The sequence below is a fragment of the Poecilia formosa genome, unplaced genomic scaffold (assembly GCF_000485575.1).
Source record: "Poecilia formosa unplaced genomic scaffold, Poecilia_formosa-5.1.2 Scaffold38, whole genome shotgun sequence".
Classification (NCBI taxonomy): domain Eukaryota; kingdom Metazoa; phylum Chordata; class Actinopteri; order Cyprinodontiformes; family Poeciliidae; genus Poecilia; species Poecilia formosa.
In genome coordinates, this window is record NW_006799977.1 from 1,026,698 (window position 1) to 1,046,135 (window position 19,438).

At 36.6% G+C, this 19,438-nt stretch overlaps 1 protein-coding gene across 1 annotated transcript in view; it reads left to right on the forward strand.

The window, feature by feature from the left end:
* The window catches only part of lrp8 (low density lipoprotein receptor-related protein 8, apolipoprotein e receptor), a 185,690-nt gene that overhangs the window by 91,414 nt on the left and 74,838 nt on the right, over positions 1-19,438 (forward strand). Inside the window, exons 4-5 of the mRNA XM_007550837.2 lie at positions 294-422; positions 16,680-17,051. Coding sequence (XP_007550899.1) covers positions 294-422; positions 16,680-17,051 — 501 coding nt within the window. The remainder of the gene's footprint in view (positions 1-293; positions 423-16,679; positions 17,052-19,438) is intronic.

Below are 19,438 nucleotides of genomic sequence, written 5' to 3' on the forward strand. Positions count from 1 at the left end.
TGTATTTCACAGCTTTGTGCCTGCCCCGACAGTGTTCTTCTTTGTTCCACTGTCGCTGTGCGTCTAGTTAAATTGCAGGCCTTTGAGAAGAAATCGATTTGAGCAACAAGATAACCAAGTTATCAAACTGTTTCATTGACTGGCTGTCCCTTTTCTCTCCATTTCTCGTCCCATTTTTGCCTTCCCTGTCTTTTTTCTCTATTCCCATTTTCCCCTCCTTTTTGCCATGTTTCCCTTCTCTGTCATTCCTTCTGTCTTCATTCTTTTGCTTTCCCGCCCCTCTCTCACAACAGGCCGACAGACTTGTCCTCCAGAGAAGTTTGATTGTGGAGGGGTAGCCAGCAAATGTGTTTCGCTATCGTGGCGATGTGACGGAGAGAGGGACTGTGAAAACGGAGCAGATGAGGAGGAGTGTCCGGCAGGTAAGTCTGTGATGAGTATTTTGAATGTAGCGAACACGACAAAAGGCCTGAAGTGTTCGTAGCTCCAAAGTGAATTTCACTTTTACACTCTTCAGTTGCTTCATGTACATTTTTAATTTAGGAAATGTAGCTGCATTTATTGCATTGCTAACGATCAATGGTTCCACAGGACAGACATAACCTGCATTATTAAATCACTTTGGACATTTAAATCTGCTGTCTGTCATAAAGCAGGACCATTATGGGCTCATATAAGATTTCTAAAAACACCAAAATATCAAAAATATTTTAATCTTTTAAGAACAGGATCCCGACACTGAGTTTATTCACCCATATTACTTTGAAATATATTCATAAGGAGGAACTTTTGTCAGAGATGCTTATGAACAGTGCTGACTTCAATACTGCATGACATCTCCTGTCGTTCTGCATTGCTCATCTGAACTTTGAAAACTCAGCTGTGCAGGATGACGCCACCTGCACATTGATTTATGAATGGCCAGAGGCAGCTCAGATGGGGATTGTGCTTATGGGTTTATGTTTTGTGAAAGAGGATATATTGGTTGCACTAGTAAGCATGCAGAAAGCAGTACTTGGGTCTAAACAAGTTTCACCACAAATGTTCTGTGTTTGTAAGCTGTGAGGAAAGTTACAGTGCAACACGTTTTATTTTCATTAGTCTTTTCACATGGCCAGGCTTCCATCCTTACAGCAAACATCAAAGATGTAAATGAGACATGGATTTCTGTTTATGTGAATATCTGACATGGAGCTTTATTGATTTTCAAGCCTGAAACAAAGAGAAACATGCAAGTATAGCATTTTTTCCCAACAAATTAGGTTGGATTCAAGATAATCCAATATGTAGAAAATGTTTGTGTCCTTAAGGATATTAACATCGGTGCGAATTGCTTTTTTATTCCTTTTTCAATGTTATACTATTTGTAAAGAACAAGTATTTTTTTATTGTACACATATCTATTGTGTACACACACTCATCCAACAAAATAAAATAAACTTACATTTTATAGAATTTTAAGAGCTAATAACTAATCAGTGTAAAAAAAAAAAGGCCTGAACAAAACCAACAACCTTAAGAAATAAAACAAAAAAAAAAAAAAAGTAATTTAAAAAAATGTATTAAAATATATCTAATAATAACAACCAGCAGATAAGAAAAATATGTAACCTTTCTTTAAATATTTGCAGCTATATCTGCTTTTTATCCCATTTTGTGTTCTTAAAATAAAAGAAGCGCAAAGATTTTGGGCTCGTTCTCCAGCTATAAATAATTTAGATCCCCCCTGGCAGGTATCATAGCAGCTAAATGTGCTGTTTCTTTCATCTCCTGCCTCTCAAAGCACTTGATTGTTGAATTTATGTGCTTCCAGGAATATAAAGCTGTTCATACTGCAACTTGCAGGAGATTATATGTGTGAAGCAATGAAAAATCAGTTTAGATTACATTATCTGTTAAATTTGTTGACATTAGCTGATGTATGCTAGCTGACGTTAGCATACATCAAACCTTGTACATGATATATCACCAGTCCACCCATGTCTGTTCATGATCATTTCACATTTGACAGTTTTTTCCATCATTCTAATTCAGTTTATTTATTTAGATACTTGCAGTGGTTGCCAGTAGTGCAAACTTTCTGCTTTCAAATATGATAACATTATTAGCTGGACTGAAGTTGGACCCAAACTTCTGACTTATTCCAATTTAACACTTTGTTTCTGCTTCTCAAATTCTTAGTATGAGTCCTAGATTGTTGCTACAAACGTTGCTCACATTAGCCAGTAATAGACGTTCATTCATTTTAATGGATTTAATTATGGACAATTACAAGTGCAGTAAAATATTAGATGAATTGTTTTTCTTAGTATTAAAGCAGCTTTGCTCATTTTCAACTCCAGCCCATATGAGGCTTTTGAAGGACAAAAAAGTGAGGAAAAAAAGAGGATGAAAATAAGAGAAGTAAAAACTGCAAAGAAGAAAGTAACTCAATTTTATCCTGCTCTTTTCCCCATGTCATCTTTGTTTCTCTCTTTTCCAATTTATTAAGAAAGTTTATCTCTTTACTTTCTTTGGACTACCACTTGTTTTTCCCGTTCCATCTGATATGGAGATCAAACATAGACTTCATGTTCTTTCTGATGCCTTTCATCTCTGACCTATGTTGGCTTCTGTCCATTATAGGCTGGTTAATAAAGCAGTTGAAAATTTCATAGAATTCTCAATGATAATTGATTTTGTGCTTCATGTGGTTTGACTGTATATGAAGTGTTATGGCACTCGTGCTGGTATAATAACCTGCCAACATCATCTTTTGATCTATCATTTAGAGATGTAGGAATGAGTATTAATATTAATATTAATGTGCATAGAAGAAGGCTTGCGTTAACTGAAGGTTGACTGCAGAGGCCACACAGAGCTAAATTGGACTGTGAAGTGGTGGTTCTTGAGCGGAAATGTTCAGGGTTTAAGTCCCCATCCTTACCTGTACTAAAGTCCTGAGGCCACATATTAAATCAGACAATGCCCTGGATAGGATTATCCAGATTTGCATTTGGTTTTGTTAAATAGAAAGTAAATCCTCTTTAATCCTTCTGGGAATATATGACTAGGGTTAGGCAGATTTATTGTTATCGATATGCACCAAGCAAAGAGTAACAAATGTTAGATTTTAGCATAAGGTTCTCTGTTCCAGAAACTTGAAATGTGTTCACATTTGATTGTTAATACAATATCAAAATATTTTAGGAGGCATAGAGGTAGGAAGGTGGCAAAATCATAAAAAATGTACAACTCTTATGATGGCAAAAAGAAACTTGTGAAAAACCTTGAGATAAATAATCCTAAATAGATAGGTAGACTGCTCTTTATCTGGGTTCTGAACAAAAATGTAAAGAAAGAAAAGAACAACATTGTTTGTTCTTTTCTTCATTGTAGCTAACATTGTTTCATTATCTCTTGTTTTCTTAAAAACAAGTGGTAATTTTTTTAGAGTGTACTTGTACTTAAGTTTTCACAAACATTTGAGATTAGATTTAAATAGTTATAATTTTTTATACATTTCATAATTCACCTACATGATCTTGGTGAGTTATAATCAGATGCATTTGTGCAACATATATTTATTTGGTTGTATAGTATAACTACATGGCTAAAAACACCAGCATATGTTCGGAAAGCATCACGTGTTGCTACAAAAAGCATTGTGCCACTTCCTGTTGATTAAGTACCTGGCGGACTACCAAAAGGAATCCCATCATGTGCTTTATCAACAAGGAGTGTCACAATAGTTTCTTAATAATTCTGTTTCAAACACCAGTTGTACTCTCATTCTGTGAATCAGAAGTTAAGTCAAACCTTTTGAACCTCCAATCTTTTCTGTTACTTTCTTATGTACTTACTCAGGCACACATTATGCATATCAGAACATGTTTTCACTGGGTTGCATACATACATATATATTTTTTAAGAATTCAAGTTGAATATTCTACCCTGTGGAAGCCCATTTCCGCCACTCTGTTAAAAAAAATAAAAAATAATTATCTCATAATAATGAGATACTATCTCATTATAATGAGATAGTATAATGAGATAGTAATAATGAGATAGTATCTCATTATTACGAGATAGTATCTCATTATTATGAGATAATTATTTTTTTTATTTTTTTAACAGAGTGGCAGAAATGGGCTTCCATATCTACCAATGATATCTGTGGATTTTAAACCACCCAAGTTTTCTTTCTCTCAAAATGAAAAGAAAAATCAAAGACACTGAAATATTGAAAACAAAACCATGTGACTTCGAACAATTTTTACATGAACAACAGCGCATCCACTTATTGTTCTACAGATTATACAACAAGGTTACGTAGGGTATTGTTCTCCATTAGCTATAAAATTGTAGCAGCTGTTTTGTTCTTATCTCATACGATGGAATTGTGACAGCCTAAAATACAAAATATAATTAGTTTACAGACATTTATTAACCTGAGCTACAAATACAGTAAAATCCAGCTGTAACTATCTATTTATCTATTTGAATGTTTTAGCAGGTAGAAAAGCGGTAATACTTAATGAATCCATATCTTATTTTTTGCATGCTAATTAATGCAGATAACTTAATATTTCAAAAGGGTAATGTCTTGTTTAGTTGTGTAAACCAGTTAGCATCTTCAAAAATGTCATGTTTTTTAAGATTAAAAGTTCAGCGCTCACTGTTCATAAAGTTCTGAATGAGCCACGAACATGAATTCATTCATTCGATGTTAATGTAAATTTGTTATTATGAAAACAGATTTCCAAAATTTTCATTCAACCACTAATCCTTACAACCACCCTCCTCCTCCTCCAATTCCCTCTCCTTTGCTCCTTCCTTCAGTAGCTATAGTTGGAGGACAGCTAATGTTAATTAGGGGCTCCTAATTGAGCATATCCAAATGTTGAATAAAACATGAATCCAGGAGGAGAGGTTCTTTATTACATTTAGTTAGAAGAAGCCTCTAAAGAAAGTTTATGTGCCTTTAATTTATGTTAATGTGAAATTGCATTCGTTTAGGGACACAGTAGAGATCTGCGTTTATCTGCTTCGGGGTGTGTGTGTGTGTGTGTGTGTGGTTGAGGGGGAGGGAGGGTGATTAATTTATATTTGGGGAGAGAGTCTATTTTAAAGAAATATGGTTTTCTATTCTATGGATAGTGTTTGCTTTTGCTTTTTATTATTAGCAGACAACAAGAAGAAGTGTTATTTATATTGCATTTTTTCAGCAACAAGGCAGTGCAAGGAGCTAACTAAACATGGTTTTGGGGAATGTTACACACTTTAACAATAATATTAATTCAGGTATTTTTTTTTCCATATGCACTTTAGTTTTACATTGCTAAAAGTTTTAATGAACTTTAAATTGGTAAGGAATCTTCTGTAAAGTAAAACTGCAACATGATATAAGCAGTTTTCTTTTACAATTCTTTAAAATGGGAAAGGCAAGAGAACCAACCAGTTGGAGCTAAAGACATTAATGTCAACAGAACAATAATTGAAATATTTCAAACAATTGGAGCTCGGTCAAATATGGCTGGATGAGAATCCAACATTATCTTTATTCACTACAGTGAGCAGATAGAGGGTATTAAAAAAATAAATGGTAAAAATAGGGGAGAAATACTCAGAGACTTTCATTGGAAGGATAGATTTTTGTATTTTTCTGCTTTTTCTTAATCTTACCAGTGGTGCCAAGAAACCCGCAGGGTTGTGTAACAAATGTCATATAGTTATAAAGGACAGAATCGATGCATATAATTTACAAACTGCTTGAATTTTATTTTCCTTTTTTATTTTTTATTTTGTATTTGACATCTTATTGCATATTTATATATACTATATATGCATTATGGAAACAAAGGAGGGTTATGATAGGCCACCTCCTGTAAAAAAGATCGATTTAACATTGCAATATTTACTCTGAAGTCTGTTTTTTTTTCATATATTTTATAAATACATAATTCACATTTTCTCTCCCTCTTTAGACTGTCAAAATCTTAAACCACGTCAAATGTATTATTGTATATATACATGTAACTGTTTTTCTTACTTCAATGAGTAATTATTTGTTTTTTAATTTCCTGTAAATCTTCTTAGGGTAATTCCCATTCTTCTTTTTCATTGCTAGATTGGATTAAGCAATGCAACATGTACATTTTTTGGAGTACCCATCTAAGTATAGACTTCTCAGGAAACCTGAATATGCCGTACATTTCTTAAAGATGCATAAAAGATTCTTGAAATGATTTGATGTTTTAATTATAGCAGGATTCTTTTATAATTCATTGATTTAACAAGTTCTGTCACTGTTTGGTTTTGACCTTTTTGACCTTTCTCACCGTCCTCCTTTCTCTGCACGGTGACTAGATAAACTTGGCTCTTCATTTGGTCTCAGTTCCAGTTAAATATTTTGTCTCCATATTTCAGACAACTAGCTTTTTTGTCTTTAGCATACTCTAACTTGAGCTCAACAAACATCTCACTGACCTTATTGGCATGGCTTTCCCATTCTGAAGAGAAATGAGACTCAGATGAACCTAACTTGCGTATCCTCTGTCTACACATGTAACTGTTTGCTTCATATTTGATGCACTCTGTTGATGGGGAGTAAAAGGGTCAACACAAGCAGAGAATGCTCAGAGGAACTTCATCCAGGCCCCAGGAGACCTTTTGATCTTTTCACATCACCCTGTGCTGCTGACTTACATTAGGGCAAGTCGTTGCTGAATCGATGCCCGCCAGGGATGCGTTAGCTGGTGTTTTATCACAGGATATTGAAGGGTAGAATAAAGGGATTACATTATGTGTGTGTGTGTGTGTGTGTGTTGCTCTGGTGGAAAATGAGGAAATCTGAACACAAAGTGACGCAAACTCTATGCGTAAACTGTCAATCTGTCCGTAACTCATAAGCAGTGAAGTGTATCTGATGACTTCGTCCTGATTAAACGTTGATTCTATTTTCTGATATCAAATCAAAGAACAAAGAAAAAAGTGATAAAGAGAAGATTTCTGGTTCTTTACTCCTGCTTCATCCACATGTCTATTGGAAGATGTTACTACAAAGAAGTGTTTTCTTCCCACCACTCCCTCTTTCATTTATAATCCTGTGACTGCTCTCACTGTGTGTGTAGGTGTACTGTAATGGAGCGCCAGCACACAAACAGGCTCACTGGGAACCCAGAGGCAGTTGCACTTCAGACCCAAACAGGCTGGTTTCTAAAAAAATGGCTTTAATAGCATTACCCTTATCCCTTTCAGGTGCATTTCCATCCTCTTCCATGCGCACGGAAATACTGCACACACTCTCAAAGTATAACAACAGATCACAGTAAATACTTGTGCTAAACAAATGACCCAAGTGAAAAAAATGTTTAACTCCAGCTAAACAGAGTAGCGATATAATGCATGAGCCACAGAAGGAAGATTTATTTTCCTCTTGCTGTTTTCTTGGCCAATAATCCACATGATGCCTCATTATTACATCACCACCTTATTGCCCCTCACTAAAACTTTAACTTATAAACCATGAGGTGAAGTTAATAACGTCACCAGTATCTTCACCTCTGCAAAGCCACCACATTTTCTTAAGATTCACATGAGCACAGCTGCACAAGATCTTGCTGTCAGTCTTTTACTGTTTTTTTTTTCATGACTGAGCCAAACGTTTGTGCAATTTAAGTGTGTTTCAATTACGAACAAGGGCCTATAAATTTAATTTACAAAATGGGGCAGCTGATGCTCCACCAACAGAACCATAACCAGAGAGTGTGTGCGTGTGTGTGTGTCCGCGTGTGTGTGTGTAGACTTCTCTGGCACTTGAAAATATGAGGTGTAAACTTAACATTTTAAAATAATAGCATTGAATTAGACTTATGTACAAATACAAACAGTTCTTAAAGCTTGACACTCTTTCACTACATTTAATGAAATGTTCTGCTTCCCCCTGAAGCTTTTTTCCAGGGTAAATTGTTACCCTGGTGATTTAGTTTTACTCTGTCAAATATCATGAATACATAGGAAGGTAATAAAGGCCATCAGAAAAATACCGTGGTTGCTGAGGTTTCCTGTTTAGTTTTATTCACTTGGTCTTTATTTAGAGCTGGAACATTGCTGGTTCTCTTCAGCAGCTGTCTTTATCAACATTCACAAAACATTTCAAGCTTAGACTCGGGTATCTTCAATCAATCTTTGTGTAGTTTTGGAAAACACAAAGTCAATCCACTTCTGTCGATCCAACTGAAAATCTGACTTCCTTCCTACGGCTAATTTATTTCAGTTAGAAAGCACATCCATCCATCCATCTATCCGTCTATCCATTCATTCATTCATTCATTCATTCATTCATTCATTCATTCTCTCTACACCTTTGTCCCTTAGTGGGGTCGGGAGGGTTGCTGGTCCCCATCTCCAGCTAATGCTACGGGCGAGAGGCGGGGCACATCCTGGACAGGTCGCCAGTCTGAGTAGTATTTTTGTTTTTTTCTAATTTTTAAATTTCATTAAGAAGTCTTCTACTAAACATAAAACCTCTTCTGTCCTGCTCCTTTTTTCATTGATTATTAAATATTACAATGTAATTACTTTTATTTTATTTATTCAGCTTCAACATGAATGGTTTGAGATTAAGCCTGTCTTCAATTATTTCTGTTGTTCCTAAACCTGTGCCTTGAGAATAACAACAAAAAAGGAAAAGTTGCTTCAAACATATTCAGAACCACCAGGCTGAATCCAAACCATCCTACATAAAAGGACATAACAGAATAATTGTCATAATAGATTAAACACTTTCATCTTATTTTTCCCTTTTTTATATAATTTATGGTTAATTCATATCACAAAGTTCTTAAACTGAATATTATAGAAGGGAATGCCACATGCAAACAGGTTGTTCAGCTGCTTGTGTTTATCATGGGGTGTAAATACTGATAATAATCCAAGACATCAAAACAAACGAGTGACTAAATCTTTAGAACTCTTTTTTTTTTTAAATGGTGCCCACAAACACTCATTATGTTGCACCTACTTCAATATCTTTACAAGGACATTCATCACAACCCATCTGCACACACAATCATTTACTAACTGGCACAGCTAGTAAAACATTTCATATTCAAGCCTAAACTGCTGTCACATGGCATTGTGATTGAGCTGTCGAAACATGCATGTGCACAAATCCCACAGTGGCCTCTTGTCATGGATGTGGTTAAAAAGTGACATTCCCTCAGGTTCACCAGTCAGGTAGCATAAAGAGTTTCAGCCTCTTGGTGAATTCGGTTCTGTTTTTCTCTTCATAAGCTGCCGTTTCTCTTGGATTCTCCTGGCTCCGCTGCCACACTAAATCAAGGCATTTTCTTTTGTGGCTTTTTACTCTAAATTTGACATACACATAGCAAAGTCAGGTGAGCAAAGGATCTCCATTTAAAATTTTGTTGTGGAATTGATGGTAGAAGAAATATTTTTGTGAGATAGTGTCATTTATTGCTGTGCAAAGTTCCTGTGACCTTAAATCAGCCATAAACAAGTTAGATATGCTTTGTGTATTTCAAAAATTAGCTGTACTTACAGTAATGTACGTACAGTATGTATGTAAGTCTGTGCGTCATGGGCATGAATTTTCTATTGTTTTGCGCTTTTTTAACTCAGTTAAACTGTAGCAACAATCAACTAAACTGGATTTAATAACGAGAGTTAGGGATAGAAGGATAAAAATTATTGTGGATTTTCTCTGACTCGCACTTAATCAAAATTTAACATGCAGACTTGAATATTTTCACAGACTACCAAAGAGATTTGGAAAAATGCCTTCAAGCTTACGACGTAATCCTGGCTGGATATTTGATCAGTCTTATTCAGTAATTTGGTTGTTTGGGAAAACCATGGCTTCTAAGATTAATATATTTAGAAAGACAATTACAAAAGCTTAATACTTTCCTGCTTTATTAAATCCAAAACTCATTTTGATGTGCATTTGAACTCTTCTTTCTGGTTGCAGCTCCCAGTTGTTTCCGTCCTTTTAGGAAAATACACTGAATAAAATATTCAGGAGCCTGCCATGAACTGGAAACTGGTTGAACACCAGTGTCATTGTCCTCAGAGAAGTGGGTTTTACAGTGGTATGTCCACATGCTCAGCACATGGACATGGATTTATTTATTTATTTATGTATTTATTTTATGACTAGATGTGATAAAAGACAGCATTGATGAGCAATTTTGAGGAATCCAGATGAACTTTTGATTTCTACAAAAATAACTGCAGCAGCGTTCAGTCTGGGAGGTGACCGCATCATGCCCTGGGTCTGTTTTTCTAACAGTGTAGGTGAGGCGTTACACGAGTCTGATGGGGGACTACCTCCAAATTCTTCAACTTCAACTTTAATCATTGGATATATGATTATCAACAACATAGGAGTTTAGTGTGCCAGCATAGGAATGAACCTAAAACAATCAAATCTGGCTTTAGAATGGGAAAAGCAGACTGAAATCAGGGTTCTAAAAAGTCCCAAATTGTATCGTGAAAAATGAAGGGCTGTGTTTGAAAACCAGGCCTGTGCCAGTAAACCAGTCAATTAAGTTGTGGCCTGGTAATTTTGCCAAGTAGTGGTGATATAACACATCCAATCAGAAGTATGCCAGAAGCCTGCCAATTGCTGCAACGACATCACGCTCAAGATGAACTTTTATCCAGATGTATGTCTTCTGTAGAGAAAATCCATAATTAAGTTGAAACTTTTGTATCCAGTTCATGGACTTAAAATTTGTAGAAGTTGTTTCATGTTAATAATGATTTTATGTAAATGCCTCAACTAAACAAAATCTTTCAAATTTTCTGTAAAAAACAAATTGAAGAATTAGTTGGATTTTCATCAAAATTACTTCTGGGATTACCAGTAATTAAATCGGCATTGAGGGTACCATAATCTTTGATTGCCTGAAAAATATGAGTAAAAATTTCTTGTTGCTGTGTAACTTCAACATGATGGCACCGTTCTCCTGTCTCTTCTTTTATTTCCTTTCTTTTGTTTCATCTTCAAACCAAAGCATGCGCTTCCCAACATGTGTCAGCATTGTTCTTTTTTAAATCCCATCTGCCCATGCAGCTGGAAAGTGAATTTTTTTATCATCCTTCTTTCTAGTTGTCAGTAAGTAGGTGTATTTGAAATGCCATCTTGTCTAAATATATATTTCTTTCCATTTGGGATACAGGAACACTTTTATGTTACGCTACGTTGAAGATCTGCAGAACGGAATCCCCCCTGTCTGGTGGTTTACGTGTGTTTGTTTGTTTCTGCCTCCCTTCTGCGCTGATGCCTCCAATATCTAATGCTGCTAAAACACAGATAAACACATGGTGAGAGCTCTGGAGAGTGGTTGCGTGTCAGGTTGACTAAATACACATAAACCCAGGCATAAAGAAGCGTAAACTATGTTGCATCGGCATTATAATCAATTTCTGTCTCTTCTCTCCTAACATCCGCTTTCTTTTTCACCCCAACTCCTCAGAGTTTTGACCTGAGGTAATTGGCTGGTTAACATTTCTAAGCTTGGCCAACACACAGCCATCTTTCTCCTGATGATTCAGGAAAGCAAACGCCTCTGGCGCTCTTGATCCTCCGGCTATTTTAATGATTTCATAGACACTGAGTAATGGTGACTGATATTTTTAAAATGCTACAGTTCATTAATGTGCAGGTTTTACATCTCTTGGGGGCATTTTCACAATTGTTTTTACACAACATCAAAAAATACTGAACAAAAATTATCATGTTTTGATTTTATTGTCTTTAATCAACACAATAAATAGCAATATCCCCATGTAACTACACCGAAACATAATAGAAGAAGTTGTACAACTTTGTCAGAGACCTTTTGATTTTAATAACTGGTTTTCCTTGGGTAAATAATGCTGCAACATACATGAGCAGTACCCTTCTGGATCGATGTTTGGCCTCAGGGGTTCAGCTTAAAATCAGGTCTTAAATAACCTGATTTTCACTTGCATGTGTTTATTATTCAGTGAACTCAGACTGTAGAAACAGATCTGGACATGGAGAAAGAAAACATGCAGAGTTGAAGCTAGATTGTTGTTGGTCTAATCTTCTCTCCTTTATCGTGTTGCTGATATCAGTGCAAATCAATTGTAAAGAAAAATAAATAAATAAACATCTTAAATTATCCCATAAAACATAATTAAAGGACATTGAACATTAAATTGAAAGTTTGTCACAAAAAGCAGCTTTTTACCTCTTCTTGTTTCTTCTATCTGCCTTTCATTGCCCCCATTTTTCCGACCTTGGTTGAAGGTAAATACAGGATGTGTGTGAGATCATTCAGAAAAGTGGTTTGGTGATTGGACAACGATTTGTGCACCTTCACAAAAAAGCATGGGAGTATTGCTTTGTATGGAGTGATGCAAAGCAAGGTTTGAATTCCCAACTAGAGATCTTTGATGGATTTCCTTTCCCTGCTCTTTCTGCCCGTTTCCTGTCTAATTACTGTCAATTAAATCCACTGGTGCCACAAAATCACCTTATAGTTCGAAATAGACTGCAGTTAGAGCTGCTCATTGGCATTAAACACTGGATTTTATACACTTCTATTTCTGGCAGGACACCTGGAGAACTTTGGTTTATAGATGTGTGTGTGCGTGCGTGGATGCGCGTGTGTGTGTGTGTGCCATTAAGCCCATGCATGCTCACATGTACATGACGTGACGTGCTAGAACACAGTCTGATTGGATTCTTCGCTGCAGAAACATTAAAACCAAGTCAAGAGTATATTTGTGAAGTTGGTTCACATTAGCTTAGTAGAGCCCATATTTGTGTTTCTACACACACACCTATGCACACATGCAATCAATTATTAATGGATTTATACATAAGAGTTTGCTGTTTGCTTGTTTGTACTGGACAAGAGTTTGATGAATTGTCCTTCAGGAGGTGAGTGAGCTGTGCCCTGTCACCCTATCCCAGCTATTAGCTATCCATTGGTGTGACTGGAAGAGGATGGATAGAAAGCTGTGACCTCAAGCTAAGCCAAAGCACCTATGGCAACAGGTTAAGATCTAAATGTAATCAGGTACAGATTAATGCAACCTATTTACAAATGCAATTACTTAAATGAGCTAGTGGATCTGCATAGCTGTTAGCCTGGAGACCAGCTGAAAAGCAAAGTGTGAGTCATCTGACTAAACTTTTAATAATTGTTGTTCTCAGAATTTTTAGACAATCGAAAAGCAACTCTGCAATTACTAATATAAACAGATATTTAAAATGCATTTACTTTTTTTCCCCCCCTCTGTAATTGGTTAGACATGTTGTTGACCACACTCTCTTTGTTTGGAATGCATTTATTTTCTCTTACACTACAACAGTCTGCACTACCTGTCTTGCTTGTATCAAATCAGTTTTCTGATCTGTGGATTAGGTCTCTTGTGATAGACCTACATTTGTACATCTGCTGATGAATCTACCACCAGTAAGATCCTCTGGGTATCTGCAGGCAAAACTGATTTATTGACCCAAGACAAGACTAAAGGATTTAAGTAACACTGTGTTATTGACATTTCCCTTTGCTCTTTGTCTCTCTGCAGTAGAAAAATGCCAGATGAAAGAATGTTGCATACTTCAGAAGTTTCTGCTCTTGAGGTTTAAAACTAGGCTATGAGGATTTTTTATTTATTTATTTATTTTTTTTATCACTTATCCTTCCAGATGCTAGAAGCAAATGTGAGTTGAGAAATTATGTCAATAGCATTTAGCATTTTTCATGTTTCATCTTTGGATTGAAGATGGTTGAGGGTTTTTTTTTTGTTAATGTTTTTAAAATAATTTACCACATTGTGATTTGGGTTCTTTAATAAGATTTTATATTTCTATTGTGTTGAAAAATGTGTAATATTAACAATTGTTTCAAAGAATGTTAGGGAATTATTCAAAATATATCTATCTGAATTCTGAAAGAAACTGTCTTTCTGTTTGTGTCTCATGTCTCAAGCATGGATACAAACAGTGTGCGAAGCCTCAAGGACTTACCTTAATATCCGAGATTCATAAGATATTAGAAATATTTTGCCGGACAAAGTAATGTTTGACAGCAACTACATGGTGCTTCATGAGTCCCTTTGGTGAGAAATATTCTTCCATAAAATCTCATTACACCACTAAGAAAACAGATCTTTTCTTGGAATCTTTGAACATTGGAAATGCTTGTCTCTTTGTACCACTTGCTAGCTGAAGCCCATCCAATCTAGTTGGATTTAAGGTTCCAACTTTTCTTTTCATTTTTAAGTGTTTGTTGTTGTTTTACAAATTATGCATCATAGAAGTCACCTGATTCCTGTTGGGATCAAAGATTAGGAAGATTCTATTCAGCTTATGTATATAGTGCTAATTCACAACATGTCATCTCAAGGTACTTGACAATAAAGAGGTTAATATGATACAGTCATACATATTTTCCAATTGATTCCAGTAACATTCTGTTTGTTATTCAAAGTGGTAAAAAAAAATTACAAACATTTTATAAGACTATGCAAGAAGACTAAGATAAGACTATAAGACTTTTCTTTTTATGCATTGTCAGATTTTCTTATATCAGTTTGACAATTATTACCAAACTACCTCATACTTACTTTTACTCTTAGAAAAATTTTAATAGTTTAATGCAAGTTGAAAATTTCAAACGGTCATAAATGTCTGATGGTTCCTTCAATCAGGAGGACCGTAAAAACAATCTTGCTGATTGTTTTTACAGTGGTGCATTTCAGAACAGATTTTAGTCTCTTGTTGTTCAGCACCCCAGTGGGAACAATGCTGTCGAGCTTCTTGTCCATGCTTCACTGTTTTATAGCCAACACTTCTACAGCCTGCTGTTAATGAAAAACTCTTTAAGCAGAAAAAAAACAAAAGGATTTAACACAAGTAATGGTAAACTGTCACTAGCTGGAATATGTTTACATATTTTATACACAAAATATCTTTTGATATTTGAGGATTTTCTTTGCAGAAACTCCTTAGACAAGCTCACTCATCTAAATTACATAATTATTAAATTACTTTGATTTGAGAGCAGGGGTGATTAGCATGCTAGCTCTAATCACTACCAAGCAACAGAATTGCCTGTTATCATTATGAGCTACACAGTGTGGGCAGGTGAAGGATGGATATTGTGAAGTAGCTGCTCTAAAAACACTTTTTGTTTAACCTGCTTGGGCCTAGAAAATGTCACTGTTTTCATGTGGCAAATTGGGAAAATGAATTTTTTCCTGTTAAAGTAAAACATAGACAACTTCTTAAATTGAGCATAAAAAAGACAAGGATGACTGTACATTCTCCACCAGTATTTTTGTGCAAACATGCCAAAACGCTACTGGAGAAGGTCATGTACAAAAGCCAGCACCTGCTGCTGTGTCCCGGATTAGACGTATTCTCATTTTTTTTCCACACTAGATTTTTTTCAATCCATTTGCTCTTTGCCTTTTGATAACAGTATGTTTTCACTATATTGTTTGGTGAGCAATGGAGAAAGAGAGAACTTTATAGTTTTTGGAACAAATGTTTTGTGAGTCATAACAGGTGTTCTTTCATTGTGTCATTGTTTTATTGTTATGGTCATTCAGTTGTTGAGTTGTTCATTCCTTACTGAAATCTCCTTTCATTCTTTTTTTTTTTTCACATGAGCCATTTTGTTCTATCAGACTTCAGGTGAATAAACTAAACATTTTTGCTTTCAGCTGACTTCCTCCTTTTACACATATAAGACTCAGAAGTTCAAAAGCTAAAAGAAACCCCTCCAACTGTCCTCTGCTCATTAAAGATGCATGCTTTTATCTGGAGAGAAGACATGGTGTTGCATCCATAGCATTCCTGTGAATAAATGCAATCAAAATTCAACATCTGCATCCTTACTCACATTGGCTCTGATACATTTCCACATACACTAAAGCACATTAGTGCTAAGTGTATGTGCCACCCTATTGTGATACATGGTGGTGGCAGCATCCTGCCTTAAAGGCCCTTTGCAGAGTAAAAAGTCTCCGATTGGTGGAGGTTCAAAGGAACATTGCTGTAACTAAATACCAATTCTGAAAGAAACTTTTTACTTCATCTGTTAGCTGGATGGTGACCATAAACATACAACTGAACTGATGAGAAATTGATTTGGATGAAAGCACTTTTATTTTGTAGGATGGTCCTGTTAAAGTCCAGAAATTAAACTAATTCTTCAAGTTAAAAATAACTCGAGTCTCTTTTATTTAAAATATGTTTGCTAAATACAGTCAGCAAATCTAAAATGTGAGTGACCTAAATTCTACTCTATAGGAGAAGTTCTCTCTATTTTCTGGGAACATAGTGGCATTTTATAACACAACCGAGTAACCATACTACCTTAAGTTGTTATGAAAATGATTTATATATACAAAACAACTCAAACAAAACATGACTTTGCATCAGGCACATTGAAATTGGCCTCTGTCATTTTAAGAACCTCCTACTAAGTGTTCTCCTACTAAGTGTTCTCATCAGAAAATTGCATAGTTATATGATTATTTGTGATATTATAATTGTCAGAGTATAATTGTCACCTGTAATGTTGTGGCTGATTGGTGTTTATGCACTAATTAAAAATAAGCTACTTCATTATATTAAAGGGAATCTTATTAACCCTTTTCGTCTCCCTGTCCCATCCTTTGTTCAGATGAAAAGGCCTGCCCCTCCAAAGATTTCCAGTGCCGTAACGGAAAGTGTGTGGCACCCATCTTTGTCTGCGACGGTGACGACGACTGTGGGGACGCCAGTGACGAGGACAAGTGCTCTTCCCCCACCTGTGGCCAGCACGAGTTCCGTTGCAATGACTCTGAATGCATCCCCGCCCTGTGGAGCTGCGATGGTGACCCAGACTGCAAAGACAAGTCGGACGAGTCCATGGAGCGCTGCAGCCGCAGGACGGAGCCCCAGAAACCCGGCTGCCCGGGCGAGTTCCAGTGCGGCAGTGGAGAGTGCGTTCACATGCACTGGAAGTGTGACGGCGATGCAGACTGCAAAGATAAATCGGATGAAGCAAACTGTCGTAAGTCAGCTGTGGCTGTATCAGTGTTTGTGTAGTTGGGAGTGATGAGTGGGTTGACAAATGAGTGCTGAACACAGCCGGATGATAAAAGGATGCTGATGTTGTCATTATAATTGCTATCAAACAATCTCTCACAGACCAAATTTATTCTGCTAACAATTGTCTGTGTTGCCACAGGGTGATATAGTATTCCCCCAGGCACATCAGCATACTGCGCTGTTCTGAGTGATTAGAAAAACAAATGAAATAGCCCATCCACTAAGGGCTGACTTTATTAAAACAAAGATCATGAAGTTTATTTTAAAAATTTCTTTACATAATTGCTGTATTTCCAGGAACAGTTTCTTTGTCAGGGCACATTTTAAAGCATCTGAACTAACAATTACATAAGTTGATGCTAGTTCTAATAACAGATTATGCTGTCCTAATGCTCTGTTATGGTTAATTCATGTAATTTATCTGTTCTATGCACAGCCCCTCTTTGAAGGTTGAGCTCATTGTTGTATGGATGTGATATCAGTAGAAATGCATGACCTGCTGTATAATTGTTCATGTGTGTCGCTTTCCTCCACTGGATGTCTACACATGAAAGGCTCACCTGTAATTTATTTTGAACAAAGACTTTGTGACAAATGTGCCACCAAATGACTGAAGGAAGATCACCGCTAACTGTATCACCATGATCCCTGGGTGTGTTGCTATGCAACCATGTGATCTTCACAGGCTGAAGAAGAGCGCCACGTTTGACCGTATGTGTTTTCTGAGTGTGTGTGCGCGTGTGTGAGTGGGAAGTGAGGGTCCTTCATCCAGCGAGACCCCCATCTGGTCTCCTCTTCACACTCCCACACACCACTCAGTGAGATCACAGCAGCTTCGCATGTAAGACATGATATGAGCACAGCCACACTGTGATGAATGCTTCCACAAAACTCAGACCGATCAAGATCTGAGTTCTGTGCATATCTCAGAGCAGATATGCAGTGAGAACATATCTGCTCTCACATTTAGAAACACAGATTTGTGGGGTTTTATGCACAAGATAAACAGGTTAAATGTGGACCGGTGAAGAACTTCTAGGCTTGCTCACACCAAACCATTTTGATCATTTTGATTTGAAACTGTTGAAACCTGGACAGCTCCTAAATATCATCAGCAGATATCTGTGGCAAGACTGCAAATAAATATAAATACAAAGCATGAGGCTAAGAAAAAAACAAATATGGCAGAGACATACCTTAAGATATTGATTGGTGACCGGAATTGCACAATTTTCAGATGATCGGCTCTGTTAAGTGACCTCAAAATCGGATCTTTTTCCAAAGAGTGAACACATCATATTTAAACACTACCAGATAGAGTGGACAGCACCTTTTCTGCGTGGACATGTTTACTAAGCTCAAATGTCAGTGAAGTATTTGAAAATGAAGCCAGATATTAAAAATCTATTTAAAAGGAGACAGGATTCCAATGGTTCATTCACCATTGGTGTCAGACTGTGTTTCTCGATTGATTTTTACCCAGAAAGCACATGGGCGAAAATCATGAGTGAAACGGTCACTGGGACTAACTAGTATATATTCCATTGAGGGAAAGTAACTTTAACATATTAATTTCTCATATGTTAACATAAAGGCTCGTTTTGAAGTATAAGTTGCTACTTACAGGCATTGCTTCAAGTGCGGCGTTCATAACAGACACGTGTGTTCATCTGCTCTACCGCTAGCAAACAACCGTACTGATTAAATATAGAAGTCAAGCAGTTCCCTAAAAGTCCAACAGATGGCAGCAATGCGCCATGCAAAACAAAACACCCACAGTTTACAGGACACACTTCCTGCTAAAGAGCCCCCTGGTGGTTGAAGAAAAATCCACATATAAACCGGAAAATACAATAAACGAAAAAAAAAATCTGAATGCTCTCAGGTATTGTTCAGGGGGCCGGACCAAATGTGGCGGCGGGCCGGATCCGGCCCGCGGGCCGTAGTTTGGGGACCCCTGCTTTAGAGACTCTAGCTGTGCAGCTCGTTGTTCGTTGTTCGCCTTGCGAAGAAAAGGAATAAAGTTCTACAAGCTTTCATCTGCCTCCTCCTTGTTTGCCACCAGCAGAGCAGAAAACCTTTAAGAGCTCGTTACCAGCAGACGAGCCGAAATAGACTTACTAGGTAACATAAGGCTAACAAGGTCTACGGTTTCTATTGCAATAGCAATGACTAGACAAGCTACAATATCTAGACGGATGTCCACACACCATCATTAGCTTGGACATTACTCCTAAAAAAGTCATTTTCATCTATATTCTATAGAAAATGTAGATTACTATTTGAACTGTGAGATTTTGAAAGGATGCCAACAGAGCATGACACAGGACAAATTTCAGAGTCCTGTTT